Here is a 14,634-nt window from a genome sequence, read left to right on the forward strand (position 1 = left end):
ACACGCACTCACTCTCACACACACACACTCTGACACACACTCATTCACTCGCGCACACACTCACACACACTGCTCGCTGTGTTCAGCCATCTGAATTAATAACATCCTCAGCGCTTCTCAGTAACAGCCCTTTAACCAAAACTCTTCAAACTGAAGGTAAAAGTATGAAAATGTGAAAAAAACAGCAATTGTATGTACAAAGTTACTGTTGTTATTATTAGTACAAAAAAATGTAATGTATAATAATAATAATAATAATAATACAACTAATAATAATAATAATAATATAAAAATATTATTATTAATGTTAAAATAATAATAATATTTTTATATTATTATTATTATTATTATTATTATTATTATTAGATAATATATTATGATTATTATTATTATTATACATTACATTCCCCGGGGCCCAGGAACACAGTGCCCCAAACACCCGCGTTGGCCCTCGCACCCCCCCCCAGGCACACACACAGCCCGTGGCAGTTTAGGGAGGAGCGGGAGGCAGAGCGGGACTCTGTACAGCCCCGGGGAGGGGTGAGTGTGTACAGCGCAGAGACAATGACACTCACTGCTACTGCCGCTGCTGTACACCCGCAGGGGGGGAGCGAAAAGGGTCCGCAGGATAAAAGCGATCAGGAAAGACTGAGGGGTCTCAGTGTGTCCGGCTTGGGAGGGAGAGGGGGGGGGACATTTAAATACATAAATCGATTAAATAAAGGAGGGAATTTATTTCAAAGGAGGGGAAAAGTTACAACAAGAGACCGGAATCTAACTCTAGAGAGTCAGAGGCTGAGATGCAATGGAAGCAAGTTTTTCCTTTACTGAGAGGGTGGTAGATAAGTGGAATAGCCTCCCAGCAGAGGTGGTAGAGGGTAATACAGTGAGGGTATTAAGCATGCATGGGATCGACATATGGCTCCTGAATCTAAGACGAGGCCAACGACTGATTAAGGTTTGAGTCTTTACAGCAGGAGAAACAGGCGATTAGATGGGGGCCGGATGGGGCCGATCTGCGGCAGGTTCTAAGTCTAGCACCGTGTATCTGTTGGCACGCAGGCGTTTCTGCAGTCATGTTTTGTAAGCAGCAGGTGGCGCAGTCGCATCACTGGCAGATCACTGAGTCAGCGGGAATAAGGAGTCGGACTCCTCTGCCTGGGCTGCCCTGCATCGGGTCTAATGGGATCGCGAGATAAAGGATTGAATGTTAATGAATACGGAACATTAATATTCCCTAAATGCAAAAAAACCCCAAAAAAATCCAAGATTCTACTTCCCATAACCCTCTATGGATTTTTATGTTTAAATTCCCTCACTGTATTACCCTCTCCCACTTCTGCTGGGCGGCTGTTCCACTTACCTACCCCCCTCTCAGTAAAGTAAAACTTCCTTCCGTTCCACCTAATCCTCAGACCCTCTAGTTTTAGATCACGGCCTCTCGTTCTCACATTTCTCCAATGACCACGGCTCGGACGCTTGTTACAAAAAGTGTAAAAAAACACTTTTTGGTGGAAAATCCTAGACTTTACACCCCAAAAAATATTACCCCCCGACCTTTCAATCAGAGCCCTCAAACCTGACCATTTGAAATGCTTCTTATTTAATTTCACATTTATTCAGAACCTTCATTCATTATTTTGAATAAAAATTACGTTTTTAAAATAAAAAAATACCAAAAATATGTTTCATTTAATACAATTTTAATTGCCAAAAAAATTGGTTTTATTGCAAAGATTAAAAAAAAAAAACCCCATAGAAAAGCACCGTTGCCGAAGGTAACGGTAACCTTTCCTGTCTATGCAAATCAGCGCATTCCCAGTAGTTTTTTTTCTTTTGTTGTTTCCATGGCAACGTTTTCAACTGTCAGTCACTGATAGAATTCGCATAAATCAATACGCAGTCCAGCGGCGGGCGAGTAATTCCGCCATTACTGCACCCAGGCGGTCTCATTGGTAACGTCTGCAATTGCAAGTATTTTTAATACCTGGGGAGGAAAAAAAAACATAGTTTGATGAACAAAGTCCTAAAATAATAAGAAATGACACGCAACAAACAAACAAACAAAAATGATAGATTGTTTGAAATGCACAAACAGCTGTGGAACGGAAGGAAGTTTTACTTTATAGAGCGGGTGGTGGATAAGTGGAACGGCCTCCCAGCAGAAGTGGTAGAGGGTAATACAGTGAGGGGATTAAACATGCGCGGGATAGACATACGGCGAGACCAACGACTGATTAAGGTTTGAGTCTTTACAGCAGGAGAAACGGGCGACTAGACGGGGGCCGATCTGCTGGCAGGTTCTATATTTCAGTGAATTATCAGCAGCACTGGTTGGGGGGGGGTACAATTGTCTCATTCATTCTCCCGTCCCACGTTAGCTTAATTATTCCTCTCGTTATAACTTAGAATATTCGGCTCTGTCCCAAGCAGATGACCTTTCCCAAAAATGTGGAAGATTTTTTACCAACCCCACTTAAAACCCTTCTCTGCATCTACTACTCCTCCAGTAAGAAGCGTCTTGCCCAGATTGTATCCACCTGCAAACATCTCTCTCTCTCTCTCTCTCTCTTCTCGGGATCCTGCAGACATTTTTTACTCCAAAAGAAAACAAATGTGAACTTCCTGGATATTTTACTGGAATCTGGAATATTTTCCTCCCCGACCACAGACCGAGTTTTCCCAAAATACGGCATTCTGGACTAACAAGCAGGGGGCCGGCGCTCAGTCTGCTACGAACCGCAACTCTCATCACACTCATTACTGATCTGCATTGCGCCATCATATTCCGCGGCGCAGTACAACGGCCAAACAGGACATCAACAGTAGGGCGTCACATACAGAAAACAAAATGTAAGGAGGGCCTTGGTCAAAGAGCTTACAATCTAGAGCTTTGATTTCCAATCCATCAGATACATTGTATCCCTCTTGTCTCAGAGGGGACCTGCAAGAAGCCAGGTGAACCCCCCCTATCCTGATTCCGCCCCATCCCCCCCATAGGCCCCCAGGACAGGGTGCTTTAGGGTTGCCGTGCTGTGTGGGGCATGGGGTCAGCGTCCCCGCCGCAGCACCCGGGAATGTTAAAAGCGGGACTGGCGTCTTAACCTATCCAAATAGATTGCAAGCTCTTTGGGCGAGCATGTCCTCGGTCACACGTGATATCCCATTTACTTTATTTCCTTGCCGGGGGAGGGGGGGAAAATGGGTTAATGCTATATTTATGCGTGGGAGGAAAGACATGGAGCAGCTGCAGCAGACTGGCCATGAAGGGGTTAAACACAGGAAACCGGGCGTGGGGGGGGCAATTAACCGCGGCGGTGGGATCAGCGGGGTGAGTTCCTCGGTCCCCAACGACTGGGGCGAGACTGCGGGCGCTGCGTTCAGTGCAGCTGCCTGGCTGAGAAGGGGTTAAACGCGGCTCCTCCCTGCACTAATTCACAGAAAGCGCTTTACTGAATCCATAGTGGAGGGGAGTGGAGGGGAGGGAAGGGTCAGGGAGGGAAAGCACGAGCCGCCCCTCCTTATAATCACCCTGACAATGAGACCGTGCCTATGACATCACAGAGAAGGGGAGTGATTTGTATCACAGTTCACTTTGTCACACACATCACTTCCTCGCTGCCGTCGGAGGGCAGTTCTGGACTGGAGATAACTGGGGGGGATCGCGACGGACCCAGGGGGGGGCGGCCGTCTGCTTTTCGGAGGCACCGCTGCACGCTTGGCTTTTCCCAAAGCTGGGACCGCATGAGCTGCCCCGATACATGGCTCTGCCCAACCATGAGACCCACGATCCGCCATCCAGGAGAGTATATTCAAGGTAGGAACATGCCCTGCACGGGGGTAACTGGGCGTCGGAGAAAGGGGACATCTGGATGCGGGGTGAATAGAGGGCAGGCGGTGACAGGTGACGGATCACGGGATAGGCTGGGGCAGATCTCAAGGTGGATGGGAAGGTAAAGAGAAGGGCGAGGGTCTTGGGGAGCCCAGGGGTGCATAAAGGGGCACGGGGAGAAGGGGCGATGAATGGGAACTGGACACAGGTGGCATAAAGGGGCTCGGGAGCGCTGGATGATGTCGATGGTTTTAGAAGAGGGGGCGAGACAGACCGGGGTAATTACTGTCAGAAATATAGCATGGGGTTTCCACGGGGCAAAAAGACGAGGAGCGTGAATTCTAATAGGGCTTCTGATGCTGGACCAATGCCTTCTGACTTCTGAATGTGGGGGGCCGCGTAGCATTGAGAATCCTGCACTGTGGGGGGTGGCAGACACCAAATCACGCCAAAGATATGTGCCCCATTGGGGGCCGCTCTGGGACAGTTACAATGTAGTCACTGATTTCCTCGAGTAACTGGAAGTCTAATGAGTGAAATGGAGACTGGAGAATGGATGTCCACCATAAACGATGGGGGGCAATTGGTCAGACCAGGGGGGGTGAGAATTTCTAATTCTCTATATCTGTATCGGGTGGAGAGTTAGGTCAGGATCTGAGATCCAGAGGAGATCCAATCTAATGTCACACGGGGCGCGTCAAAGAGACGGCGGGTTCAGGTATTAGCCCAACGAGAGACAACCCAACAGGCGACAGGTAACATCACGCGCATCTTGACCTTTTTGTTGGATTTCGTGACTGGGTGGTCTTGGAGACACGTGGCGTCGAGATAAGGGGAGTTTGGCTAGACACTATGGCCCACAGAGCTTACGGTCTGATGTTTGCTATACCGCCATAGTGTCCAGTCGAGATGGTTAAAAGGACAATCTCCACCAGCGCAAATGTTTCTTCTCCTGCTTACCTCGTATCCCTTTTTGAGGATAAAACTTGAGTAACTCGAGAAGTACCTGGTTCCGGGACCTGCATACTTGGTGTAACTTGAGGGACGTCCATGAACGGAACGGTCTTGAGATGTGGGTTCTGAATAACACGCTTTAGGGGCCCATCTCCAAAATTGTCTTCAACCCCACGGTTCATCCTCTGATCTACTTTGATGATCCCTCCTTCGACCAAGTATGGAGGCTCTTTGAGTGTTCTTAAAGCCAACCTGGAACTTGAAGTTCCAGAACGTGATACTTGTTGGCTTGTTGAGCTTCGTTAGCCAAACCCTTGTACGTGGGCTTCAGATTTTGCCAATGGAGTTGCAGCCACAGAACCCTGGAAAAATTGAGCTAAGACCATGGGCTTCCAAGAAGGCCGGTCCTTTAAGGTTTACCCCAACGAATTAGCCCTTCTAGTAACATTCCGGGACTTTGTTGGCCCATCACTACCCTTGTGCCTCTGGCTGACTTTCTAATGTCTGCGGGCACCCAACGGCGCATCAATAACTAGAAAATCAAATCTCATGCGACTACTGTATCAAAACTTTGCAAAGCGGTTCCAGCTGAGGCTCTTTCTAGGCTGATGAACATCCGCTCCGTGTCCACGTGGGTGGGAGATCTGAGGCCGAGCGTGCCTGGGGAAAAAAAGTCTACCATGTTCCATTTTTTTCCCAGAAATCAATTCCATAATTCCATACCTGGAGATACATTCCCCACCACCCGACCTTGGTCGCCATGAAGCAGATGTAATGTCTACAGAATGTAATGGACAGAATTCCTAGGGGCAATATTTCTCTGGGAGAGGCACAATCGTTCCTCCTGGCCCCAAGCTCAGGATCAAATACTTCCAGTGACCTTCTGGAACTCTTCAAATGGTCTTTCTAGAAGAAACATCATTAATAGCTTTTGTTAAGGAACGTTCTACTGGAAAGTGACATTTGACCAGTAATTCCAGCCCAATGTCGGACATCATGCCTATCTAGAGCTTCTTCTAGCTTCTTCTTGATTTAGGTTTGAGTCTTTGGAGGAACGTGCCCAACGGAGCAAATTCCTTGTTTCTATATCGCAGTTGGGTTCTGGAAGCTGCTCTGCACGGAATCTCCGCTCTCCCGCTGAGAACAGAGTTCCGCTTTCCCAAATCATCTTCTTTTTATCTGCTAACGTCTAACTTTTATCCGTTCATCCACTTCAGCAAGTATTTGCCTCTTGAAGAAGAAACATGTCCTCCCACCATGTCTAGATACAACGTTACAATCCCAAAAGTATGATGGATCTTAGAACTTTAAGGCTTGGAGGTGATATAAGGAAGTTTTCCTTTACTGAGAGGGTGGAAGATAAGTGGAACAGCCTCCCATTAGAGGTGGTAGAGGGTAATACAGTGAGGGTATTAAACATGCGCGGGATAGACATACGGCTCCTGAATCTAAGACGAGACCAACGGCTGATTGAGGTTCTTAAATCAGTTGATTTTGAAGCTTAAAAATGTAACCAACAAACACTTTCCTTTTCCCTTCTTCTGATGGATCATACCACCCCGCTGCGGCTGTTCTGGGAGAGGACAGAATTTTCCCATTCCAGACGCGCCACACCCTGCCGTTCCCCGCCAGTAGGACCGGCCGCGCATACGCCGATGTGTGCAGCATTTGTAACCCGAGCGTAGCATTTGGTTATAGGACTAGAAATTATAGGCTTCGTGCATCGGCCACATTGGAATGATCCAGTCGGGGCGGGAAATTCCTCGCCGCTCGCCGGAGTCCAGAGTTCTGTTACTTTTAGAGCCAAAGAGCTTAATGGGATTTCCATCTCACATTGAAATGTTGAGGTTTTTCCTTATTATCTCTTAAAAAACCAAACTCCCCCGATGCCCCTCTTTCCTCCCCCGATGCCCCTCTTTCCTCCCCTGATGCCCCTCTTTTCTAGGAGGTCAGAATGTTTGCTGGGTATGAGGGGATCGCAGGGTTCTACAGCCTCAAAAGAAATGTAGGAACCCCCGTGGTCTGAATATCATCTGGCACGGCCAATACGCGAAGGGTTAAACCGGCCGACACATTTCGCTTCGCTGGTTATCGTTCGGTTATCCGCTAAGTACGGAAAATTCACCAAAAGCGTAAAAAACACTGATTTTATTCCGATGGATGCCGTTTTGCAACATTTTATATAAAATTTTACAAATATTTAGATTTCTCTGGATAATTAGCAAAACGTTAAAATAACTTTTTATTTTTTTTATTTAATATTTATCTATTTTTTTTAAAGAAATTGGCTGAAAAGTCCTTTTCTGCAGCCGTTGCCGATTGTCGTTTTTTTCTTCTTTCCGCTGGAACGTCGAGCCCCCCCAGAGACAGACATCGGTTTCGTTGGCGTGTCGCGTCCGTGTGCGGCCCAAACATTTCACGCCTCTCTAATCCGAGACGCGGCGCGAAATGCAGCCGGGGCGCCCAGAGAGCGCGAGCTCAGAACACGACGGGTTACCCCTCCCCCCCCGCGGCACGCGCCGAGACTGCAACGGTTACAGGACGTCCGACGTAGGGGACAGCCAATAGAAACATATTCTTATACATATATAAAGAACCTGCCGGCAGATCGGCCCCCGTCGGCCCCCGTCTAGTCGCCCGTTTCTCCTGCTGTAAAGACTCAAACCTTAATCAGTCGTTGGTCTCGTCTTAGATTCAGGAGCCGTATGTCTATCCCATGCATGTTTAATCCCCTCACTGTATTACCCTCTACCACCTCTGCTGGGAGGCTGTTCCACGTATCCACCACCTGCTCAGTAAAGTAAAACTTCCTTCTGTTCCTTCTCAGCCTCTTTCGGCGCTGGACATTGTCGCTCGCACACTTTCTGGCGCTGAAAGGGTTATGTCCCCCCCCCAAATGAGTTAAACCCGGATACCTGCCGATTATCCCCGAGGACAGGTACAGACAGGAGGTTCATCCCGCCGGCGGTTCGGTCGATGATGTCATAATATTACGAGACGATCGGCCAATGGGATGGGAACGTTTTCTTAATAGGGCGGCTTTATCTTTCAAATCGTCTCGAGAAGCGGTTATAGGAGTTCAGGCTCTGTCCGGGGGCTCGGGCTCTGAGATGCCTTGGTTTTGGCACCGCGGAGGCTTCAAGATACCTAAACCGAGGTGGAGTACTTGCTGGTGCCTCCTCCCAGCCGACAAGGTCCATACTAAACGGTAAAGCCCTTCTCTTTCTATAACTTGATCCATACATTTGACTTAATTACGGACGTTTTGCCACGGACTGCCATTCCCCCCCCCCGGGTGTTTAAATTCCCTTGCTGTATTCGCCTCTACCACCTCTGCTGGGAGGCTGTTCCACTTATCCACTACCCTCTCAGTAAAGTAAAACGTTCCTTCCATTCCATCTCAGCCTCTGACCCTCTAGTTTTAGGTTCTGGCCTCTTCTCCCAAGTTTATTTCACTGATCAGCAAAATCGTCTTTCTGCGGAAATTCTGCCCGTAACCAGCGCGGTTTTCTTAAGATTCTTTAAAATTCCTTTAAAATTTAAAAATAGGCGCTTTGTGTTCAGGGAAACCTCAGACCGAGGAGTAAAATTAGCCGTTTGGCTGCTTTGGGAGCTTCGCTGGAAGCAAAAAAAAAATAAAATAATAATAATAATAAAATGCATGAATTTAACACCAAAAAAAAAAAGAATTGGCTTTTGTTGCTAGGCAGAAAAATATTGGATTTTTGTTTTAAGGGATGGTGTTCTGTCGCCCGAGGGGAAGGCGATGCGTTACCGCTCCGGAACGTGGCGTGGATTCGGTTATCCTGTTCAGGCAACGCCAGTCAAAACCTATTTTTCTAAAAAAAAAATAAAAAAAAATAATAATAATTTTTAAAAAAATCCTGACCTTGAGTCCTGCGCCAGTACTCGGCTCTCACAGCAGATTCTGAGTTTGTTCTTAGTGTTAAAGCTGCTGTTCCACTGCAAGCGAAAAAACCTTCAGCCGATCGGTGATTTTATTCATTCTTCTGAAGGTTCCGGTTTCTATGGGAACGGCCTATCGGAGTCTCTTTTCCTGTCATGTGACAATTAAGCATTCCCTGAAAAAAGCCCAAGTCAGGCAAAAAAAATTTAACTAAATTAAAGAATTATTCCTGGGACGGGTTTGGGCGTCTAACACACCGGGAATGATGTTTTATAATCAGGCCTGGACTGGTCATCGGGCACATGTTAATGGTGGGTTAATGCCATCGGCGCCCACCGTGTACCTGTATCCAACGCTGCATTAAGGACCCATTCGGCCCGTTTTTTTTCCTTAATCAGCCGTTGGTCTCGTCTTAGATTCAGGAGCCGTATGTCTATCCCATGCATGTTTAATCCCCTCACTGTATTACCCTCTACCACCTCTGCTTGGAGGCTGTTCCATTGATCTACCAACTTTTCGGTAAAAAAAAAAGCCAGGAAACCCTAAAACTTCTTATTCTCAGAAAAAAACCATGTGATAATGGAAATAGACGGAGCGGGTAATATATATACGCAGTTATCTAAATATATAGGATAAGGGTTCAAAACACTAGCTATGCAAATGTATATATTTACATTGATACAAAGCGGTGTAAATATGGTGATAGAGCGCACGGCGAGCGCGGGGTTAAGCGGAGGCTGTAATAGACCCGGCAGGTGTAATAAGATTAGTAGCGCGCGTGCGTGGGTGGCCGGCAGCGAGACTCGCCATATGCTCTCCTGGCTGCCATGGCGGCCGAACGCCTCGCCGAAATGTTTATTTGTCAAAAGTGAAAACACCAGATTTGGCGCGCCACAGCGGTCCTCGTTCCAGAAGTTAAAGCGGCGAGGCAGATCGGGGTCTTTTTTGGATAGAAATATTACAAACAGGGGCCATAATCTAACACTAGAGGGTCCGAGGCTGAGACGGAACGGAAGGAAGTTTTACTTTACTGAGAGGGTGGTGGATAAGTGGAACAGCCTCCCAGCAGAGGTGTGAGCGGGGGAGGGGAGGCTGTTTGTGTTCCGTCTGTCGGGCCGGACAGACTCTGGAGGAGGAAGGAAGGAAGTTGTTGCCGTGAAATGCCGTCCGCCGCTCGACGACTCAGACAAATGAAAGCTGTCTTAATGACCGTTAATGACAATAGGAAGCGCGGCTGCGTTTATATCGGCCCTCGGTGCCCGCGGCCCCCCCTCGCTTCCACCGGTGTTTTATTCCCACGCCGGGGATTATTGGGTTATAACCCCCCCCGATTAAAACTCTTCATTACCGGAGCTTCGTTTTGATGCACGAAGCAGAGGATGTTGGCCGTGATTGGATGATTCCTGCTGGTTGGGGGGGGGGTTGTGTTATGACATCATAACTCCAAGAGGAGGCCAGAATGCTGGATAGCCTCTGGGTCCAATGAGAGGTCGTTTTAGTTTACAGGTTAAGTGGTAGATAAGTGGAACAGCCTCCCAGCAGAAGCTCCTGCTTCCTGTTGTATTGATTTTCGGTGAACTCGGTGACCTTAATATTTGTCGGTGATTTTTAATGAAGTCTCCCTCGTCGTCGCTGGTTGATAACGCGCGGCCATAAAACGCGTAGGCGCATGTTTGCTGTCGGAGTTACGGCGGGGAGGCTATTTGTTTAGCGCCTGTTACTCCGGGCAGACTCTGGATCTTTTTTTTTGCGGGGAAGGAATTAAATGCTGTTAAGAGGGTTTTAGCTGCTCACCGAGGCATGAGTACACCCAGGGACTTCAGGGTTTTTCCCCGGAGTCTCAGGGTCTCGGGGCAGATTCTGGGGGTCACACAGTCTGACTCTTTCCCATTCTGGCCGCTGGGATCATAGATAAGACTCCTAGTTGGTGCTTTTGCTCCCAGTATGTTGCAGTTGATATCCCTGCTTGAATGCAGGTGACTCAATTAAGTGTTTCTTTAAGTAAAAACAAGTCAAGGTTTCCATGACTTGAGGGCAGAGAAGTGAGATGAGATAGGAGAGAAGGGAGAGAGAGAGGGATGGGAGAGAAGAGAGAGATGATATGGAAGGAAATTTTACTTTACGGAGAGGGTGGTAGATAAGTGGAACAGCCTTCCAGCAGAAGTAATAATAATACTCTTATTTATGTTAAACTTTTTCTCTGGGGGGGGGATAGTGCTTTAAACGACGGCATATGGCGAGCCAGGGGTAGATCCGCTTTGTCATTGATGTGATATCGGAGATTTGCAGGATCAGAAAGGATTCCTCTCCATCTGGATACGGGCAGCATGTGGGGTGGGGGAGCAAACGCTGGCGTCGGACCTCCGCTCGCGTCTTGGATGGTTGGAGCTCCTGGAGTCTCCGGTGAAAAACTCCCAGAACACCCTCATCTCCCCTCCAGTCCTTTCCTCGTCTCTCCAAACCGTAAAGCGTCTCTCGGGAAGTTTCCCGGCCGAGCCCCGGAGGTTCCTCGAGGTCCACAGCCTCGGAATGTTAGCGTAGACATCGGAATCCGCGTCGGTCTCCATTCATTCCGAAGCTGGAGAGCTCCGGGGCCCGACGGGACGACACAACACCGAGCAGCTGTCAAGAAGCCCCCCCCCACCCCCGCTGGATACAATGTATTTCTTGTGACAGCTGAAGTAGAAGGTGCCACCGAGAACCGTCAGGATTCCGTGACGGCGTTTGGAAGACCACCGCGGAGAGGCCCAGCTGGCCCCCCGAAAGAGAAAAACCCGCCAAGGCAGGAAATTGCTTCTCTCGTCTCAGAAAAAAATTATCCTATGAAATAATGAGTTATCTGTTCTCCAGAGGAGATATTTAGACCTTTCACAGGGTTCCTGTTAGTTGGCCACCAGTTTGCGAGGAAGAAGATAAGCGTCAAGCCCAAGTTGAGGGATGAGTCCTCTGCCACCTGCTTGGAGTACAATGGCGGCTTGTTCTTCGCTTAGCCCGACGTCTTAGACTCCGTATCCCGAGGCAAAGTTCTACGCGACCTTCTACCATGGATGAAGCGTGAGCGGAGCCCCCGGCTTAGACCCTGGTTAGACGGGGGATTAGGAGATACACGGCGATGGCAGAGATGCCGGCAGGAGGTGAGGCCACCAGCTTGAGTCTGGGCGAGAAGGCCGTCTGTAGGATCGTGTACTGCGGTCCGCGTCCGAGGGTCCTGCTGCTGCCCATGGCTCTGGAGCTTTGGCTGTATGTCCAGAAAACCCGGAACATGCACAAAAAGAGGTGAGGCTGCGAATCCAATCGGTGGCCTCCAATGGCGGACCGGCCCGTACCTTCTGGAGCCACACCGGCCGAGCTTTCCGACCACAGAGAGGACTATAGACTTCTGGGGGCTTGGAGGGATCCCCAATCACGCTTCTGGTAGTGAAGAGGTTAGGTCATACACGCGGGGTTAACAGACGCTCACATTCCAGCGTCCTTCAAAGACCCTTAATAGAGCTCCAGCCGACTCCGTAAACGCTAATAAGGGGAAAAAACGAAAAAATAGCTATAAAAAAAACCTACAAAAAAGATAAACGCGTTAAGAAGGAGACTAGAGCCCTGTTCTTGGGAGCTTACAATCTATCAGATTAAATAAATGATTCATAAAACTGATTAATTTAATTGAGAAATCCTAAAATGAAGTATGAACAAAAAAAAAAGTCTTTTAAATAATGAAATTAATGTATCCCGTTATCCCCCCCCCGTAATCTCTTATAATTCCCGATTAGTGAAAATATATTATTAGAAATATTATTAAAACTCTGCTGAATCTTTACAAATGTGAATTAATTATTAATTATTAATATTAAATATTCCGTGTGTGGGGTTTCCAGTGGGCAGATAATTTTATGTATAACAAATTCAAAGGTTTTGCAGTTAAAAGTTTACGATATGAAAAGTTTTTTTTATTTTTTTTTTGTTTTTTTTAATTGATTTCAAATAGCATGCGATGGTCCTAATTCAGAGAAGATTTTGGGTGTAGAAACGTAGAATTTGCCGGCAGATCAGCCCATATCTGACGGGCATTCGTATAAATTCACAAATTTAAAAAAATTTGGACAAATCCAAATATAAGAGTCGAGTGACTTTCCCACTTCAACTGCTACACAGCAAGGATTGTATGTCTGATAGAAACATAGAACCTGCTGGCAGATCGGCCCCCATTCGGCCCCCGTCTAGTCTCCCGTTTCTCCTCCTGTAACGACTCAAACCTTAATCAGTCGTTGGTCTCGTCTTAGATTCAGGAGCCGTATGTCTATCCCGCGCATGTTTAATCCCCTCGTTGAATTAGCCTCCTCTCTCCAAGCACTCCCTACGTTTAAAAATGGCTGCCTGAACCGATCAACAGCAATCAGCAACTTAACAACAGGGGAGAGATGAATTATCATATAGATCCTGAGAACAGGAAAGTGGGATGGCTGCTCCCGTGGTTTATACATAAGGAGGGTTCCTAATGCACACGTATGTGATTTGGCGACGTGTTTATTTAGCGTGTAGAGCTTTAGGATTTGGGAGCAGCGATTAATCTGCTCTAATGGTCTAACAGCTGCTCATAAAAGCCGTCCGCGCGTCCATTAGTAGCTTCATCATTTTCACCCTTATCAGCCACCGGCTGCCGACGCCATCCGATGCGTCCGAGAGACATCTCTCTAGGTCTTGTGTTACGTTACAAAGCTAATGTACTAAGGTCCTTCCGACGCTCCACTCTACTGGAGAGACCTTCCCCGCCCCAGGACATCCGGTGTTAATGGTCGGTGGGCTTCGGTAGATTCATTTCCTTCCTAAGACCATCATGTTGGTTGGATGAAGGGCCAAAGTATCCAAAATTCGTAACAGATCACGGGTCCCGCTGACGAAGGGCTTCTACGCTTCTGTCCCCTTCCCACCTCTGTCCACAGATGATCCAACCCTGACCTAAAGGGTCCTACCAGAAAGTGTCCTCAGCCGTAATAGGAGTGGCATCCGGTATCGCTTGTACCTACCGTGGAGGGTGGTTCTCGATGGCTTCCCAGTCCGATTGGGTTGTTAAAGCGTTGCGGCTCGGGGGGACGGCGGCTTTCGTCACATTCGGTGTCAGCAGATCTGGCGGTAAATGCTGGCTAAGCGGAAAACGATTACGAGACTCTCTGTCCCGTGGGGGGGGGATGAAAATAATGAAATGCTGGCTGTCTGGTTGTTGTAGAAACTGGGTCATGGTAGCTTCTCTTCACCAGAACGAGGTTAGAGTATAAGCTCTATTTATTAGGCCATTTTTACTCTAGGGCTCTGGGGGGGGGACCAACTTTTGGACCTGGTCTTGACTCAGTGATGGCCAACAGGACCCAACCAACACTTCATCATGAGGCTCATGGCTGAGTCTCCTAGTTTGCCACTGGCCCTAAGCAGCCGATCAAAGGTGGCTAGGCCCGGTCTTAAATATTTGAAGGGGTCAATCCAGCCGTCGGCCATTGCGAGCATCTGGACCCTTTGTAGACCGTATAATATTTCTCAGTACCGAGCACCCTCCCCGCCAGACACAGGGGGGCTCGGCGGTCTGCCCGAGGACAAATAAACCCTCCGAAGCCACGGTATTGTTACAACCGCAGTTCTTTCTGAAAAGTAACCATGGCAACAACAGCAACGAGCCACAGGAGGATGTGCAAAATTCTTTTGTTTCTCTGAGAGGCATGGAGGGATTTATTTATTTTTTTTAAATGTATTTTAAGAGATCGCGGTCACTGTTGGTCATCTGCGCATGGACACGGCAAATAAAAAAACGAGACGGTATTTAACACCTGTAGTCAGAGGCTCTTTGCCCCCGACCGAGTCTTAGCTGCTGAGTAGCGATGACGTTCCAAGGGCTCGTTCTATGACGTTCCGGGTGAGTTCCGTGCTAAGAATTTTAGAAATGTTTCTGTTTATAGGG

At 47.9% G+C, this 14,634-nt stretch overlaps 1 protein-coding gene across 2 annotated transcripts in view; it reads left to right on the top strand.

Moving 5' to 3' along the window:
- Positions 1 to 3,631: 3,631 nt before the first annotated feature.
- The window catches only part of GPSM1 (G protein signaling modulator 1), a 54,320-nt gene continuing 43,317 nt past the window's right edge, over positions 3,632 to 14,634 (top strand). The window contains exon 1 of one of the 2 annotated variants that reach the window (XM_053473061.1): positions 3,632 to 3,817. In XM_053473061.1, the coding sequence (XP_053329036.1) occupies positions 3,762 to 3,817 (56 nt within the window). In that variant the 5' untranslated portion in view covers positions 3,632 to 3,761. Of the gene's footprint in view, positions 3,818 to 7,882; positions 7,995 to 14,634 lie in introns of those variants that run through there. The other variant, XM_053473060.1, reaches the window with a different exon arrangement.

This window comes from Spea bombifrons, chromosome 8 (genome assembly GCF_027358695.1).
Source record: "Spea bombifrons isolate aSpeBom1 chromosome 8, aSpeBom1.2.pri, whole genome shotgun sequence".
Taxonomy (NCBI): Eukaryota; Metazoa; Chordata; class Amphibia; order Anura; family Pelobatidae; genus Spea; species Spea bombifrons.